General features: G+C 47.9%; 1 protein-coding gene across 1 annotated transcript; it reads left to right on the top strand.

Annotated features, from left to right (window-relative positions):
* Positions 1 to 3,580: 3,580 nt before the first annotated feature.
* Positions 3,581 to 4,453, top strand: LOC307069689 (OTU domain-containing protein 6A-like; the record flags this gene model as incomplete). The annotated part of the gene is made up of 1 exon (XM_079728042.1): positions 3,581 to 4,453. One exon carries the CDS (start codon positions 3,581 to 3,583, stop codon positions 4,451 to 4,453), a length of 873 nt encoding a protein of 290 aa, XP_079584168.1.
* Positions 4,454 to 19,012: the final 14,559 nt, after the last annotated feature.

A 19,012-nucleotide genomic window follows, 5' to 3' on the forward strand; every position in this document is an offset into this window, starting at 1 on the left:
GGCTCTAGGCACGCGAGCTTCAGTAGTTGTGGCACACGGGCTTAGTTGCTCCGAGGCATGTGGGATCTTCCTGGACCAGGGCTTGAACCTGTGTCCACTGCATTGGCAGGTGGATTCTTAACCAGTGCACCACCAGGGAAGCCCGAACACATTACTTTTTCAGGGAAAAATAAGTGTGTTTCTTTAAATCCACTTGAGTTTGCTTGAACAGGCTCTTTGCTTTGGCCAAGGAGGAGGCAGGCCCTAGGGGCAGATGCACGTGTGTTCCAGCGCAGGAATTTCTCCTCTCCAGGCCTGCCCTCCACCTTTACAAGGCGATTTCAGGCTTGCAGAGCTCATGAAGAGTCTCTCGCTCACACATGGGCATTGTCAGAGGGCATGTACAAGGCCTCTTTGAATCTCATAGATGAATTTACAACCGTTTCATGAGGGATTCCTCCCGATGGCCCCAGAAACTATGTTGGGACTGTTCTGCCTGACTTACAGCCAAGAGTCATGTCAAGGCTGCGTGTGGCAGCAGCACAGTGCGGTGGGAAAAGTGACACAGACGAGTCAGCCGTGGAATTCTGCAGTGTGACCATCAGCCCAACACTCCCCCTCTCTGGCCCTTCCTTCCTTCATTGCTAAGATGAGGGGATCATTAATTCCATTAAAAGCAGTATAATTGTTTCCTGAAATCGGACCCACAATGGATTTTGAGTTTTGCATCATTTGCAAAGCAGTTTCTGTTTCTTTCTTCTGCTTCTACTGATGCAGAGACCTGAGGCTCACTACAATGCCTTGTCTAAAAGCAGAACCACTAAACCTTGGTGACACAAAGAAATTGCCGCAGAAACTTTGAAATTTAAGAACTTTCTGTTTTGCTTTGTTGTTTGTTGTTTTGACTTTTTACTTTGAGCCAGGTCAAATTTTTAGCCTTGATGTATTTCCCTCACTGACCTTTGAAGAGAGAAGGGAGGTCCCCAGAGGCCAAGGTGGGGAGGGCGATAGGCAGACAGGATGGCAGGGAGCACCGCTTAGAGTTCTGTTAACGAACAAAATTCACCTGAGTGAATTTGAAGATCAATTGGCTTTATTCAGCAATTCACAAATCGGACAGCATCCCATCTAGCAAGCAGAGAGCAGCTCCAAGGAACTGTACAAAATGGAAGGTTTTGAAAGGCAGAGAAGGGGTGGGACAAAGAAGTCATCAACAAAATAAGGGGTTATTTCAGACAAAGGTCACCTTCCTTTTGGGGAAGGCAGGGGTCTATGTGGCAGACTACCTCACTAGTGCTGGCCAGGAAATTCCAGACTGACTGGTTAAAGTCACTTTCATGGGATGGGCTAAAACTGCAATTTGGTTACGTATTAAGTCTTGGTTTACTGATGTGGGGCATAGCACACGTGACTTCATTTTGGGCCTGTTGTTTCTTTGTTTAACAGTTCTATTTGAGTAGAATAGGCATGGCAAGAATAAACACAAAATGTTAACAGAGGGCTTCCCCGGTGGCGCAGTGGTTGAGAGTCTGCCTGCCGATGCAGGGGACACGGGTTCGTGCCCCGGTCCGAGAAGATCCCACATGCCGCGGAGCGGCTGGGCCCGCGAGCCATGGCCGCTGAGCCTGCGCGTCCAGAGCCTGTGCTCCGCAACGGGAGAGGCCACAGCGGTGAGAGGCCCGTGTACCGCAAAAAAAAAAAAAAAAAAATGTTAACAGGGGTTTTCTCCCAGGAGAATTATGGAATTTAATTTCTCCAGATTATTGACAGTGAGCATATATTACAGTTTTATTTTATATTGTATTTCAATAAAAATCAATCAGTGTAAAGATTCCTAGATACTGTGAGACTCATTAAAATCATTTTGTAGTATTTTTTTCTGCAAACAAAAGACCTTTTTTAATTAAGAAAAACATCATTTAAAATTGCAAATGCTTTTCTTTTTTTAATGAAAAAACAATTAGCCATGACTTTTTTCCAGTGAATAAAAATTTCCCTAACAGGCTTGCTCTAAATGTTAAATTTAAAAAATTTCAGTATTGTAGTGCTACCTCCATACACAATAGCTAGCATGATTAAAAGTTAAAAGCTTTCTTGAAACACAGAAAATCATTATAATGAATAATGCAAGTTAAAAAATTTTTAATTCAGTGTTTTCCTCAAAGTAGCTTCATATTTTAAGTACTCATTAGAAAAACGAAGCTGCAAAGTAATTTGTAAAATGAGACCACTACACATCTATCAGAATGACTAAAAATAAAAAATTATGACACCACCAAATGCTGGTGAGGATGCAGAGAAACCTGATTCCGCATACACTGCTGGTGAGAACGCACAATGGTACAACCACTCTGGAAAATAGCTTCTTCACAAACTAAACATACACTTATAATATGACCCAGAAATTGCACTCCTGGGCACTTTTTTCCCAGAGAAATGAAGCCTTGTGCTCACACAAAAAACCTGTATATGGATGTTTATAGCAGGGGTTGTAACAACCCCAAACTGGAAACAGCCCGGATGTCCTTCAACAGGTGAATGGTTAAGTGAACTACAGTACATCCATATCATGGAATCCTAGTTAGCAATAAAAACGACTGAAGTTTTGATATATGTAAAAACTTGGACCAATGTCCACTTTCCTCATTTGTAACAGGGAGGAGGTTGTCATAACAGCCTTCCTGTTTGGGAATTCAAGATACAGATGAGCAGAGTGGGGCAGGATGAGAGCATGTTTGAAAGAGCTTAGGGATTTTATTTTATTTTTTAGAACTTTTAGAGATTCAAAATAATCAGAAGGAAGTGGCTTGATGAAGGCCAACTGTCATGCTTCATGGGAGCCCATTTTGGAAGCTGGGAACCCAGGAGAAGGGGAGTTTAGGGTAGGTGCATTCTGTTGGCACAAGACGAAGTCTGCTCAGCTGTAGTGAACTTTAAGGTTGTTGCTTTCTCACACTGAGATGGGACAGGGTGGATTTGAGGCCTAAACTGAAAGGATTCTGTGTTCCCAGGAACATAAGGAAATATCTTGTTCTGATACACAAAATTAAGGGTTCATCAGTCAAGGCAACTAAAGAACTGGAGAGAGCCACATTGCCTCCTGAACACTGGGAGCAATGGGAAGTCCGGTGTCAGAGCACATTCATCTGGTGTAACAGTATTTGTCACGTGATTCTCAAGCACGACCAGTGTCTGCACTGTGTTCAGGCTAGGAAGTGAAGTACGCAGTTCAGAGCCCACGAAAATCTCCACAAGCTCAGTTGCTGCACGTAATGCACAAAGGCGGGATTTTACATCCGGGACAGGAACCCCGCTAAAACCGGAAGCACCCCTTGCTACGGGGTCTGATGGGGGCATATGTAGTGTCTCCCAACAGCCAATCCTAGTGCCAGGAGTGTTTAGGAGGCGTAGCCGTGGAGAGACAGTGGCCAATGGCAGAGAGGGCCGTTAATAGAGTGAGGGCAACCGCGGGTGAGGGGAAGAGAGTACAGCCGCCACGGGAGGCTGAGGAGCTCTAGCCAGTTGGGTGGTTAGACTGTTGACGCGAACTGTAGCGGTACTTCAGCCACCAAACTTCGATTCTCGCCTGCCCTTAAACATCATGGGAGATTCACAGAGTGAGCATCAGCGGATGTTACGACGCCACAAGCGCGAGAAGGCAGAGCTGCAGGCCCACATTCAGAGCATGAAGAGCTCGGTCCCCAAGAGCGACGAGAAGAGAAGAAAGCAGTTGCTCCTCGATATGGCCCGCCTCGAGGCCGAGATGGAGCAGAAGCACCAGCAGGAGCTGCAGAAGTTCCAGGAGAGTTTCCCTGATAACAGCAACGTCGATTCAGTCACTGAAGATCTGGGCAAGCTGGATCTCGAGGACAAGGCTCCTCACCTCTCGAGGGCACGGAGAAGGCGCGAAAGAAAGGTGGCCCTCGAGAGAGAAAGGCAGGAGAGGATGGCCAAGGCTGAGATGGAGCATCTGGCCAGCTTCCGCCATGACGAGGAAATGAAGCTCGACGCCATCCTGTGGGCCAGGAATCTGGAGATGAAGGATATCCCGGCCGGCGGCCACTGCATGTACCGCGCCATCCAAGACCAGCTGGTGTCCTCCGTGACCGTGGAGAGCCTGTGGAGGCGCACCGCCGAGTACATGTGGAAGCATGTCGAGGACTTCCTGCCCTTCTGCAGCGACCCCGTAACGGGCGACGCCTGCAGCCGCGACGACTTCTTGAGCTACTGCGACGACATCGTGTTCAGCGCGTCGTGTGGAGGCCAGCTCGAGCTGAGGGCCCTGTCGCACGTCCTGCAGACCCCCATCGAGGTGATCCAGGCCAACTCGCCCGCCGTCGTCTTCGGAGAGGAGTACACCAAGAAGCCGCTCACCCTGGTCTACAGGAGCTACTCCATGTACGGGGAGCACTACAACTCGGTGAAGCCGCTCGACGCCGGCTCCGTCAGGTGCCCCGCCTGCCGTCTCTTGTAGGCCCGCTGCCGCCATCACCGTGGCGGCTGCCGTTGGAGCCGAAGCTGCCGCCGCCGCGTCTCCTCAGCAGGCTCCGCTTTTTTCCTTCGGTTTTCTCAGGGTTTTGTTGATTCATTTTACTCAGAGTTCACCCCCTCTCTCCACCCCCGCCCCCCCTTCTTCCTCCCTCGCTCTTCTATCCTCCTCGACCGTCCCTGGGTTGCTTCTTTCACGGGGTTAGGGGGACCGGAGGCCGGTGACCAGGAAGACATCTGCACCGTCCTACCCTATTGGAGTGACTATGCCAAGTTCCCACCTTTCTTGCTCCGCGGCATGTGGGGTGGGGTCTTCCCCGACCGGGGCTCGAACCCGTGTCCCCAGGATTCTTAACCACTGAGCCACCAGGGAAGCCCTAGTATTTTGTTTTGTTTTTTCATAAAACCTTGTATGGTTGCAAATTAAGTACAGTTGTTTAGATGTTTTCGGAATTCTAAATAACGTTTGTTAACTTTAGAAGTTAAATGTAAGCGTTAAATGTAGAAAGTAGATTTACCTAAACTGATAGGCTAGATAAGGCTTGCTCTAAGATGTGAAAGATCTCAATTGAATTTCCTTTATTAAATATAAGAAAGGACATGACTTTATTCAAGTAGTTGATTCATTTCATTATATCTGCAATTGATGTGAAGTAAGAAGAGACAAACTGATAGGTAGTTTAACTTACTGTGAGGGGTGACGTCAACTAGTAAGTTTCCTTTATTCTCAGACGTAAAAGGGTATAACTTTGTTGAAGCACTTGGTCCACTTTGTTCTATCTACAACTGGTATGAGTGTGAAAGATCTGAACTTAGTCGTTTTCCTTAATTCTTAGAGATAAAAAGTATTTAAAGAGAGATTTTAAAAAGTATTAAAGTAGTTGATTCATTTTGTTATATCTGCAACTGCTATGAAGCACAAAAAAAATGAGCAATATACTTTTGCTGATATTTGAGACTTGTTGATATCTTGAATTTGCCCAAAAAAAGTAAAAGTGAAATGATTTGCAGTAAACAATTAAAAAAATTTAACCTTTAGGTCCTGTATTTCAGTGAGATTACTTAAATTCATTTAAAAATTCTTCGTACCCACCAAATGTTCTAAACTAAAACATACGAAGGGGAAAAGGCGAACAGTAGTTTGTTTAAAGAATAAAAGCAGTTTAAAAAAATACCTGGTTTTCTATTTTTGTATAGCTGACTGAGTTCATATAGAGTTTGTATCCCAGGATCGACTTCAGCAAAGGAATCCTGGAGGGTTAGGGAGCAGGAGTGAAGGGGGAGGACAGAGTGACAGATGAGGCTTTTGGAAGGAGGAATGGGCCTGCAGTCCTGATGGTGGTCTGGAGTGGAATATCTCCCAGGGAAGGATATAGGGAGAAATAAGATAGTTGAAGCTATCCTGAGTTGATGTTTCACTCAGTGAACACATCATGAAATGGCTCCAGTTAAGGATGTTCTCATTGCTATGCATGACAAAGGATTCTCACTTTCAAAAACTTGCCAGTCCAGGGCTAGTTGCAGGAGGGAAAGAAGTGCCACTGTTTTTTTCTTTTTTTTTTTTTTGAAGGCAGGGTGTGTGTTGGGGGGAATCTCTTTTCAAAATACAAATATAGAAATCCTGCCAGATAGCTCACTGTGTAAATGTGTGCATCAGATACATTTTCAGATAGCCAGCTGGCTGAGAAGAGGAAGTCCCTGAGAAGACTAGGTATTTGGCCGCATTGTGAGAAGAGCGCCTTTTATAGGGATGAGAATGCTGGCTGGGGAAGGAAGAATAGGCCAGGAAGGGAGGCATAATCTATAGAAGGGGGCCTGGCTGGGAAAAAGGGTGAAAACTGGGGAAGGGGTCAGTCTAGGAGGATGAATGGGCCGTGGCAGGGGAAAGGGGACGAGGCAGAAGAAGGGGAGACGGCTAGGTAAGGACACCTGTGTGGACTGGGGCACAGGGTGAAGAAGGAGGCCAGGCTAGGAAGGGGATAATGGAGTGGGGGCTGCTTAGGGAAGGAGGACTCGGCTGGTCAAGGGAAAGAGGCTTAGTTGAGTTAGGAGGCAAAGGATGAGAGAGGAATCCTTGAGTGTTAAAGGGGAAAAGTCCTGGGGAATGGCACCTGACCAGGGAAAGAGATCTGGCTGGGAAAGTAGGCTTAAGCTGGGGAAGAGGGTGAGGCTGGGGAAGGGGCCTGGATGTGGGAAGGGGCCTGTCTTGGAAAAGGAGCACAGACTTGATAGGGTGGCACAAGCTGAGGATGGGAGACTGGCTGGGCTGGGGGAGATTGGGGGGTGAAAATATCCTGGCAGGGAAAGGTGGCCTGCCTGGGGAGGGGCTCTGGCAGGGGAATGGGGCCTGGGAAGGAGGCACAGGCAAGGAAAGGAAGCTGGTGTCGGGAGAGGTTCGAATGCTGAGACCGACATAGGCTGGGCATGGGATAATAGGTGTGTTGATGGACCTGGCTGGAAGAGGGGGATTAGCAAGTGGGGAGGGCCTGCTAGGGCAGGGATCCTGCCTGGGAAGGAAGGCGTGTGTCCTGGCTGAGGGAGGGCACATGGTTGAGGAAAGGGACCTAGCTGGGGGCACAGGCTAGGGATGGGGAGAAGGTCTGGCTGAGGAGGGGGAATAAGCTAGGGAAGGGGTTTGGTTGAGGAAGGGGTATACCGGTTGAGGAAAGGTACCTTACTGGGAAGGAGGCCCGCCTAGGGAAATGAGCTTAGACTGGGGGAGAGGCTGTTAGGTCCCTGGGTGAAGAGAGCCTGGCTGTGGGGAGGAGTCTGGCTGGGAAAGACTTCCCAGCTGGGGGCATGTGTGTGTGAAGGGGTCCAGGCAGGGAAATGTCACATGGTTGGGGAGGGGACTTTACTGGTGATGGAGAGCTGAGAGAGGAGGATGCTTGGCCAGGGAAGGAGGCCTTTTTTTTTTTTTTTTCTGGGGGTGGCAGAAGTGTGTTTGTTCTGGGTCCACCCACCGAGCCAATTAGGGTGCTGGGGACGCGAAGCGGATGTAAAGGGTGGGCCGAGACCGTCCCGGGGACGGCCTAGGCCTCCACGGCCCGGCCGTTGATGACGCGGATGTGGCGGATGATGTCGTGGATGACTTCTGACGTGGTGCCCTGGCCCCCGATGTCTGGGGTGTGCATATTTTCATTGTCCATGGATGCCAAGACGGCCTTGCGGATGGAGGTGGCGTAGGAGTGGAGCTTGAGGTGGTCGAGCATCATGCGACTTGGCACTGGCTATGAAAGGCCAGCGAAGGGGGAACTCCTTGGCAAAGTGGTCCAGCTGAAAAGGGAAAAGGCTGGGCACAAGCACCTGGCTATGAGAAGGAGGCCCTTTCTGGAGAAGGGGGTCCCGTGAGGGCAAGGGGACAAAGGGTTGAAAAGGGGCTTTGCCTGGGGAAGGGTAGCCTGGCTAAGGAGGCTGTCAACAGGGTCTCAGGTCGGGGAACAGGCCCTGGCTGGGTGAGGGGCCTGCGAGCAGAAGGGTCCTGCATGGGGAATAACACAGGCTGGGGTTGAGGCCTGCCTGGGGAGGGGAGGCTGGCAGCATAGGACGGTAAAGAGGCTGGGCTGTGGCCCAGGGTGGGAAAACTTCAGGCAAGTGGCTAGAGGCTGGAGAGAGGGACACAGGCTGGTAAGATGGCTGGTTTAGAAAGGGGGCCAATCCAAAGAAGGAGGCATAGGCTGAGGAAGAGGCTCTGGCTGGGGAAAGGGGCCTGGCCGGGCAAGGGGACATAGGCTGGGGAAGGAAAAGCAAGTTGGGTCAGGGAGCCTGGGCACGGGCTGGCGGGGGTGGGTGGGTAAGAAGCTGGGGCAGGGGCCGGGGCAGGGGCCTGGGTAGGGTTGCTGCAAAAGAGGAGACTGGCTGGGAATGTGACTCCGCTGGGGTGAGGGTCTAGGTGGGTATAGGGGAAGCCTGCCTAGGAGGGGAAGGGAACCAGGCTAGGGAGGTAGCCTTGGCCAGGGAAGGGGGCATAGGTAGCTGGGGAGGCAGGTCTAAACGGACAAAGAGAGCCCGGCTGAGAAGAGGGCCTGGCTGGCTTGGAAGCACAGGCAGGTTAAGGGCTTCTGATGGGGGATGGGCTTATCTGCTGGGGCAGGGTGCATAATGTGGGGAAATGGGACTACCTGGGGAAGGGGGCCTGGTTCCAAGGGGGTATAGACTGAGGAGCAGGGTTAGGGAAGTGAGGAAGAGGGAATAATAGGCTGGTGACAAGGACCAGGGGCCTGCTTGGTATAGGGTATGAATTGGTATAAGGTGAAAAAGGGATTCCTGGCTTTTGCATGGGGAAGGGCTAGGGAGTGGCACCTGGCTAGGGGAGGAGGCACTCGCTAGGGAAGTTATCTGCACATAAAGTTGGGAGGCGCTGGATGCAGAGGGGCCACTGTTGTGAAGGCAGGGTGCACTGGCCAAGGAAGGGGGCATGGCCGCGGAAGAGGGCATAGGTTGGTGAAGAGGGCACTGCCTGGATAATGTGGGCCTTGCTGGGAGTGGGGGGAGGGCCTGGTGCTGCCCACGGAATTCTGCCCAGCAGAAGGCAGCAAACAAACCAGCAGAGTCCCATTTTACAGGCTTCTTTCTCCCTAAATACAAGAGAAATCACTATTCTGTCTAGGGAACCCTTAAGATCTCACTGGGCCTGTCCCAACTTCCTCCACTGGGTTTGCCTTCAGCTGGAAGGATGGGGAAGAGTAAACCCAGGCCAGATTCCAACCAGGCCCAGAGCACAAGCCAAGAAGGGGCCTTCGCTGTGGGATCTGGCAGGACATGAGGGATTTGCGGTCTGTTCCATTTTGTAACAGTGACCACAGTCACTGAGGACAGTTGACTGTTCTGGGCAATTGTGTGTGCATAAGCCATGGGGTACTGTTCCCAAAGGGGTTCAATTCCAGAAGCAACTTTCATTCATTTACTTACCATTCTTCATTTACTCCTCATGATCATGCACTTTTGCCTTAGCAGCCAAAGACAAGGACACCTATCTGGATTTGAAGCCCCGCTCATATACCCACTTCCTAGCTTTGTGACTTGGATTAAGTCATCTAATCTTTCTGGGCTTCGGTTACCTCATCAGTAACATGGGACAGTTATTGCCCGTCTTAGAGGTATCTCTTGGGATGTTAGGTACATTAAATGAAAATATGTATAAAATGTGCAATAAATGTATCATTACCTAGGGGCCTAAGACTATAACACTATCAGCTGTGGCAGCAACCACCCCTTCATTCTGTCTACAGTAATTTTGGAGCCACTTGGCCTCTTCCCACAGGTCCTACAGTGGAAGCCAAAACTTCTTGGTCTGCAGCGTGAAAGCAAATCCCACTGGGGCTTAGCAGAGTGTCCTCTTGGGGACGGGGGGGCCTGTGTGCGGGGACTCCTCAGGCCAGTCAGTATCTTCCTTCCTTCCACCCTTTTTCTACACACACACATACACATGCGTATTTTAAAAAAACCAAACTGGTATCATTCTATTTGAACTACTTTTTTTTTTTAACTTAACAATACATTATAAGCATTTCCTTCTCTCCTTAGTCTTCAATACGATGATTTTAATGCCTGCATTCTAGCCTGTGAATGTGCCACAATTTATTTGTCCTATTCTATTGCTGGACATTTAGATTGCTTTCAATTTCTCACTGCTACAAATATGCGACTGTAATATCCTTGTAGCTGAGTCTTTGTCTATATTTCTGATTATTCCCCTTTGATAAGATTTCTAGAAGTGATCTAGGTCCAAAGGAGAGGCTTTCAATGCATACTGGTAAATTGCCCTCCAGAAGGAGTGAGCCAATGTACACTCTCAGGGTGTGAGAGTGTTATTTTCCCATATAGTTGCAAACACTGAAAATTATCATCTTTGCTCATTTGTTAGGTGAAAAATGCTGTATTAGTTGACCCTCTGTTGATTACTAGTAAGGTAGAATATTCCTCTAAGTATTTGTTAGCATGTCTATTTCATTCATGCTGGAACAAATAATTCTTAATTTATTGCCTGTTCCTGACATTTGCTTAATTTTTTATGGGTAAGTTTGTCTTCTTCTTACGGATTTGTAATAGGTCCTTCCACTTTTCATTCGGATATTTTTTAAAACTAGTTTTTCCCATACATTATTAGGCTCTCAGTGTTGTTTCTGACTTTTTGCGTGTGCTCAAGTTTAAAATTGTAAGGGAGTCTATCTATCGATCTTTTTCTTTATGGTTTCTGTCTTGGTATCTTGCTTAGAAAGGGCTTCCCCATCCCGAGGTTGCATCAATATTCGTATATACTTTCAAGTTTCTTATGCTTTCTCTTTATATTTAACACTATTTAACATATCCACCTGGAAATTACTTGGGTGGAGGACAAGGACATAAACTGATTTTCTCCAATTATGGTAATTAACCAGTTAGCCGAACACCACTTACTGAATAATCCACCATTTCACCACTGATTTCAAGTGCCACCTTCCACATATATGACATTCTTATGAGAGGGTAAATCTCGTTTCAGCCAGTCCCACAGAATAACTGCATTCCAGTGACCTCCATGTGAAACTGCCAGCTGTCCATTCATCCATTCACTCCATATTTACTGAAGAGAATGGTGATAAACAGTAGAGGTAGAGAGATAAAGATCCAGTCCCAGCGCTCACCATCTAGTAGAGATGGCAGATCGGAAAATAGACAGAAATAAACAGAAGGCAGCATGACCAGTGCTGTGATGAAAGGAAGCACAGAGGAAGGACACTTCATCAGACCTGGGGTGGCAGGGAGGCTTAGGAGGAGCTCGCAGAGAACACAGCCAGAGCAAAGGCAGGAGTGAAAGAACAGGGTGTCGGGACTTCCCTGGTGGCCCAGAGGTTGGGAGTTTTCCTTCCAATGCAGGGGGTGAGGGTTCGATCCCTGGTCGGGAAGCTGGGATCCCACGTGCCTTGAGGCCAACAAACCAAAACACAAAACGGAAGCAGTGTTGTAACAAATTCAATAAAGACTTTAAAAAAAAATGGTCCACATTTAAAAAAAAAAAAAGAACATGGTGTGTCCGTGTTCAGTGGAGCTGGAGGGTAGAGGTGACAGGTGAGGGAGCTGTGGGAAAGAAGCTGCAGAGGGAGGCTGGCATGGTCTCCCAGCTTTAGTAACCATCGGTTTTACTCATAATATTACAAATTAAATAAATACACATTGAATGAGATACCATTTTTCATCAGTCAGATTAGCAAAGAAGTCAAGTTTGATAATATGCTGTGTTGATGGGAGAATGCAGAAACAGGCATTCTCAAACATACTGTTTCCCTTGTACATGACTAAAGAATATATTTTAAATGATACTATGGGTTGCTTTTGAGGAGGGGAACCAAGTTGCTGGGGGAAAAGGATGGGACGGAGCTTTGCACTGTGTAATCTCTTAAACGGCTGATATTTTGAACTATATGAGTTAATAAATAAATCTAAGCCTAACTAACTCACTAAATAAAACGCACATAGCTTTTGAACTGGCAGTCTATATCCAGGGATCTATACTACAGGTATACGTATTATACGGCAGTATATTTCAAGGCTATTCATTAGAGTGTTGTTTGTGCAAGTAAAACTCTAGATACAACCTAAATATCCTCAGTGAGGACTAGCTGAGTAAATTTTGCATCATCCATATGAATTGTTTCCTCTAGGGAGAGGGAAAGAAATGGGTGGGTGGGAGGAGGAAGGTGTTGAGCTTTTTCCTTTTAAACTATGTCCTTCGATAGAGTTGGATTTTTTTATTGCAAGGCTATATATCACCTCATTCTCTCTCCTGCCAGCCCCTGGCAACCAACATTCTACTCTCTGTCTCTCAATTTGACTACCCTATGTACCTCATATAAGTGGAATCATACAATATTTGTCCTTTTGTGACTGGCTTATTTCACATAGCATAATGTCTTCAAGCTTCATCCACGTTGTAGCAGGTGTCAGAATTTCCTTTTTAAAGCTGAATAATAGTCCATCGTGTGTATATACCACATTTTGTTTATCCATTATATCATTGAATTCTTAAGTAGAAATTTGTATCTATGTATCATCTAAAAACTAGAAAAAATGATTTCAAAACACTATTTCCTTCCTTCCTCTTCCTCTGGGATAATTTAAATATCATAGGAATTATCTGCTCCTTGAAAGTTTGAAATAGTCCATATACTTGTGAAATTGCGCCGGGGCCTTTTTTTGAAGTGAGACTCTTTGACAGTCAGGTAGAGTCCCTGGAAGAAAAGCTATGCTGTGTAAAACAACCATAATTTATCTAAAATAGATAGGGACAAAAATTAGACAACAAAGTCAGGAGGTAAAGAGTAAATGTGAAATTTTTCTTATCTCTCAGAGGGTGAATCAAAGATACCATTTCAGTTTTGAAGTTGAAAAATTGAGAATTGTAGGCTTAAGCGTGGGGCTTACCGTCATAAAAATAACCACCAGTAGAACTAAAAGCGAATTGCCTATGCTCCCATTTAGAAGATTTAAAAAAAAAGAATAAAGGAAAGAGAAAACCTAGCCCTTGGAGCAACAGATAGAAAACAAAGGAAAGAGAAATAGTGAACTGGCCTTTTGTCATGGGGTCGCGGAGGGCGAGGGAGGAGCCAGGTAGCTTGTGCCTTTTTTTCCTGGCGTCTTCATTTTTACTTTGGTTTAAATTATTTTGCATATGGAGATACCAAGGTTGTGCTCTGCGTCTGTGGCCTGTTCCTACTTGGAAAAAGAAGACATCTTCTTATCTCATTTTGATTCTGTTTTATTTCGGTGGGTATCTCCTAGGGGGATTATGCATATGCTCATTAACTCAGCCATCAAGTCCCAACTTGACTTTGAATAGGAAAAATGTGCCCCTTAAATATGTTTACTGCTCCTGAATTAATCTTGCCAAAACACTTTGTTAACCATTGACCTAGATGATCTCTGTAGGCCCTTCCAGCTCCCTCTGTGCCTGTTTTGGTTTCTCTGTCTCTCTATCTCTCTGTCTCTGTCTCTGTCTCTCTCCTTTACACACACACACACACACACACACACACACACACACACACACACAGAAATCTAGGACCTGTCTCTGAACATTGTGTATGACCCCACAACACTACGTGGCAGAAACAATAGGGAAGCAGTCTTGGTTTGGCGTAAGAAAGAAATGTTTTGATAATCAGAGCTATTCAAAGATATGAAAAACCATCTCACAAGGTGGCGAGTTCTCTGTTATTGGAGATGTGTAAGCCCAGGCTGGATAGCCACCACCTCAGAGGTTTTCAGGCCATTCAAGCGTCTAATGGGGATTTAGAAGAAATTTGAAAACAAAAGAGGTTTCTTTTACTTAGAGGTGGGGAGTGAGGCAGAAGAGAACCACAGAAGCCCCTGGGCATGGGGAAGGCCTGGGCTGGGAGCTGGGGGAGCACTAAAGGAGATTTGCCAGGCCTCTTTTACTCAGTTGAGTCCTCTTTCTAGAACCACAGAAATGTTCATCCCTCCCCCAGGGATGGCCCTGATGAGTCTTGAGTTTGGAAACAGAAGAGTATTGTGGAGCTGCAGGAATAGCCTAAGGTGGAGACACCACAACTGCAATGTTGACTCCAGCCCTTGTTCCGAAGTGCAAAACTACCGGTTGAGCGGGCTTGCAGAGTTGCCCAAGGGACCTGTTCTAATGAATAGCCTAGAAACACTGGAATACATTCTCAAGTGTGTAAATAGTGCTTCTGACATATCTGAGGGGGCTTGAAAACAGTTTAAGTATCCTAATCAGTTCAACCAAATACACTGAGTATCTCTACTAGCAGGCACTGCTGGCTGGGCAGGGGCCCAGGAAGGCCAGGGTAGGGGCCCCAAAATAATTAAGACTGAGTTTGTGCTCTCCATGGCAGCCTCACGGCCTCGGAGATGAGAAGCACACAAATCCAAGTGACTGCCAACCCAAGGCCCACCCTTAAGTGCTGTGGTCCAGTTAAGAAGATGAGGAAGTGAAGTGGGAATGCTCTGGGCCAGCTTGGAGTAGGGAGGAAGAGGGAACGGGAAGCTCGGAAAGTTCATCTCAGATTTAGGGGGGAAGCCCTCAAGGGAAGAGCGTCCCAGGCTGTGAGGACCCCAGGAGGCAAACACCAGAGGTGGCAGTGGGCGAGACACGAGTAAAGAAGGGTTGTTCGGGCTTCCCTGGTGGCGCAGTGGTTGAGAGTCTGCCTGGGTGCGCGCCCGCCCGCCCGCTCAAGTGGCCGGGCGGGGGGTCGGCCCGCGCTCCGGGTGGCTTTGCCACGGTCGCTAGTCGCGACTCTGTAGGCGGAAGCGTGGAGACGAGCCTGAGCGTCAGGCTCCCCACACACAACCGCGTGACCCGGGGACTTTCCCCAGGGTGTGCAAAAGCACAGGCACCCCCTCAGTCAGGAGATGGGGGCGGGGAAGGATGCTCCCGCGTGTTCGCGGGAAGAGGGGTGAGGGCGCGGGGCCAGGGAAGCTGAGCCACGGGGGCCTGGGAGGGGAGGCCGCCTGGGCGGGGTGGGGCATGGCGGGGGAAGTGACTCAAGGCCAGAGGCGGACAGGCCCACGGAAAGCAAGGGTGGGGGAGGCGCGGGGAATGGGCGATCCTGAATCGAGAGTCTGCCTGCCAATGCAGGGGACACGGGTTCGTGCCCCGGTCTGGGAGGATCCCACATGCCGCGGAGCGGCTGGGCCTGTGGGCCATGGCCGCTGGGCCTGCGCGTCCGGAGCCTGTGCTCCGCAATGGGAGGGGCCACGGCAGTGAGAGGCCCGCGTACCACAAAAAAAAAAAAAAAAAAAAAAAAAAAAGAAGGGTTGTTCGCATCTCCAGCGTCTGTTTCCCTCCATTACCACAAAAGCCTCCAATCTCCTTTTTGGGGGTGCGAACCCCTGTCACCCTCTTGGGGTGACAGCGGTTCACCTCCAGGACCCTCCCCTTTCAGGTCTGCCAATCAAAGCACCGATTCTTCCGGGCCACAGTGATTGGCTCAAGGTGAATCTATGGCTTGGGCCCGCCCAATCAGAGTGAAGCCCATGAGCACACGCGCTCTGTTGCTCCTTTGAACCTGTGAGAAACAAAATCCGGAGCCCCTGCCATCTTGCATCTGTGGGAGCTGGCAGGGGAGGGACTGCAGTGACCAGGGTGGCCGAGGTGAATCCACCAAGGTTCATCACCAAATTGAGTCACCTCCTAGGAAGAGGCTAATAATAAGGCGTTCCTGGAATTGGAGGTGAGTTCAAAGTTCTTGGAAAATCACGTCAGAATTTTGTTTGAAACAAAAGCGGAAGGAAATGGGCAGCGGCAGCGGTGTTTTCCCATGTCCACGAAGCCGCTTTATCTGGGCTTCTCAGCTACCTTGAAACCAAGAACGGGCTACTCGGGGTATTCTAGCCCCTGGGGAGTGGGCTCTCTAAGGAGTAAGTGAGAACTCGGGGGCCTGTGGCAGTCTGATGTGAATGCGTGTTTGTCCATTCCCAGGAATGCAAGCATCCCTGAGGGGTCCTGGGAGTAACCGGGTTCTGATCCCAGTCATGAGTTTGTGATCATGAGCTGCCTTCCCGTAGGGCCCAGATTCAGTGACCAGCCACATCGGAGAAGAGAGACTATTTCTGCCACTTGCTCCATCCTTTGTGGAAAAAAGTCTTCTGTACTCTAGAGGCAATAGAATCCGTTAAAAGTTTGTTTTTCAGAAGGAATGAGACATCAGAGCTATGCTTTAGACATAAGGAATCTTAGGGGAAAGAATGGATTGCAAGGAGAGAGATTGGAGGCAAGAAGCTGATTTGAGAGGCTGTCTTTTCATCCATGACAGACGAGGCTGACCTGGCCTGGGGCTGTGGCAGCAGGGAGAGAACAGGGGACCAAAGTGATGGACACTGGGAGTAGAATTAACATTTGTTTTATGTGGCGGGTAAAGACAAAGACAGGATCAGAGGTGATTCCCTGGTTTCTGGCTGGAGTAACTCAGGAAAAGGTCCACTGAGATAGGCCCTTAAAAATCCCTTCAGTTACCAATCAAGTAGAGTGTCCCCAGTTTCACGTATACAACCTTTGTACACTAAAGCTTTTTGTACCTCTGAGCCAAACTGAAAGGAGCATGTGAGTGAGCACAGACTATCTTAGAAAGGATACACAAGAAACTCAAGGAGTCCAACTCAGCAGCTGAGAATAGGGTGTAAAAGCACTGATGATTCAAAATAGAAATAGAGTTTAAAATTTTAACTATATAATCAAATTTTAAGAATAAAAGCAGTTCAGGATTTCCCGGGTCGTCCAGTGGTCAGGACTCCACGCTTTCACTGCCAAGGGCCCGAGTTCAATCCCTGGTCAGGGAACTAAGATCCCACAAGCCACATGGCATAGCCAAATAAATAAATAAATAAAAGCAGTAGCAAGACAAGAGTGTGTCAGCCATCAGTAGTCACGAAGCTCAGATTTTTTCAGTTGATAATAATAAGACAGGAGCTTCAGCAGGACAATGCAGGGAGGGCTCTACATCCTTCCTCCTGTAGTTCTCTAGTAGGTAACTATTTGACCACAGTTCACAGCCTGTCTCTTTGTCATACACACATCCCACTGCTTTCAAGGAAAGCAAATAATCCTCAGAGACAGTAAAGTCTAAATTCCACATCTTTTGGTTAAAATGGTAAATTGTATTTATTTTACTATAATAAAAATCATATTATATATACATATGTATACATATCCATTTATACAGTTATATACATACAGATACATGCATATATAAATGAAACACTAAAAAGCTACAAGCCAAATGTCAGCAGTGAATTGTGAAGTCTGAATTGTGAGATTATGAGATTTTTACTTTCTTTTATTTGTTTTTGGCTTTGTAGGGTCTTTGTTGCTGCACGAGGCTTTCTCTAATTGCCCTGAGCGGGGGCTACTCTTTGTTGCAGTGTGCGGGCTTCTCATTGCGGTGGCTTCTCTTGTTGTGGAGCACGGGCTCTAGGCACGCGAGCTTCAGTAGTTGTGGCACACGGGCTTAGTTGCTCCGAGGCATGTGGGATCTTCCTGGACCAGGGCTTGAACCTGTGTCCACTGCATTGGCAGGTGGATTCTTAACCAGTGCACCACCAGGGAAGCCCGAACACATTACTTTTTCAGGGAAAAATAAGTGTGTTTCTTTAAATCCACTTGAGTTTGCTTGAACAGGCTCTTTGCTTTGGCCAAGGAGGAGGCAGGCCCTAGGGGCAGATGCACGTGTGTTCCAGCGCAGGAATTTCTCCTCTCCAGGCCTGCCCTCCACCTTTACAAGGCGATTTCAGGCTTGCAGAGCTCATGAAGAGTCTCTCGCTCACACATGGGCATTGTCAGAGGGCATGTACAAGGCCTCTTTGAATCTCATAGATGAATTTACAACCGTTTCATGAGGGATTCCTCCCGATGGCCCCAGAAACTATGTTGGGACTGTTCTGCCTGACTTACAGCCAAGAGTCATGTCAAGGCTGCGTGTGGCAGCAGCACAGTGCGGTGGGAAAAGTGACACAGACGAGTCAGCCGTGGAATTCTGCAGTGTGACCATCAGCCCAACACTCCCCCTCTCTGGCCCTTCCTTCCTTCATTGCTAAGATGAGGGGATCATTAATTCCATTAAAAGCAGTATAATTGTTTCCTGAAATCGGACCCACAATGGATTTTGAGTTTTGCATCATTTGCAAAGCAGTTTCTGTTTCTTTCTTCTGCTTCTACTGATGCAGAGACCTGAGGCCCACTACAATGCCTTGTCTAAAAGCAGAACCACTAAACCTTGGTGACACAAAGAAATTGCCGCAGAAACTTTGAAATTTAAGAACTTTCTGTTTTGCTTTGTTGTTTGTTGTTTTGACTTTTTACTTTGAGCCAGGTCAAATTTTTAGCCTTGATGTATTTCCCTCACTGACCTTTGAAGAGAGAAGGGAGGTCCCCAGAGGCCAAGGTGGGGAGGGCGATAGGCAGACAGGATGGCAGGGAGCACCGCTTAGAGTTCTGTTAACGAACAAAATTCACCTGAGTGAATTTGAAGATCAATTGGCTTTATTCAGCAATTCACAAATCGGACAGCATCCCATCTAGCAAGCAGAGAGCAGCTCCAAGGAACTGTACAAAATGGAAGGTTTTGAAAGGCAGAGAAGGGGTGGGACAAAGAAGTCATCAACAAAATAAGGGGTTATTTCAGACAAAGGTCACCTTCCTTTTGGGGAAGGCAGGGGTCTATGTGGCAGACTACCTCACTAGTGCTGGCCAGGAAATTCCAGACTGACTGGTTAAAGTCACTTTCATGGGATGGGCTAAAACTGCAATTTGGTTACGTATTAAGTCTTGGTTTACTGATGTGGGGCATAGCACACGTGACTTCATTTTGGGCCTGTTGTTTCTTTGTTTAACAGTTCTATTTGAGTAGAATAGGCATGGCAAGAATAAACACAAAATGTTAACAGAGGGCTTCCCCGGTGGCGCAGTGGTTGAGAGTCTGCCTGCCGATGCAGGGGACACGGGTTCGTGCCCCGGTCCGAGAAGATCCCACATGCCGCGGAGCGGCTGGGCCCGCGAGCCATGGCCGCTGAGCCTGCGTGTCCAGAGCCTGTG

This window comes from Hyperoodon ampullatus, assembly GCF_949752795.1.
Source record: "Hyperoodon ampullatus genome assembly, chromosome: X".
NCBI lineage: Eukaryota > Metazoa > Chordata > Mammalia > Artiodactyla > Ziphiidae > Hyperoodon > Hyperoodon ampullatus.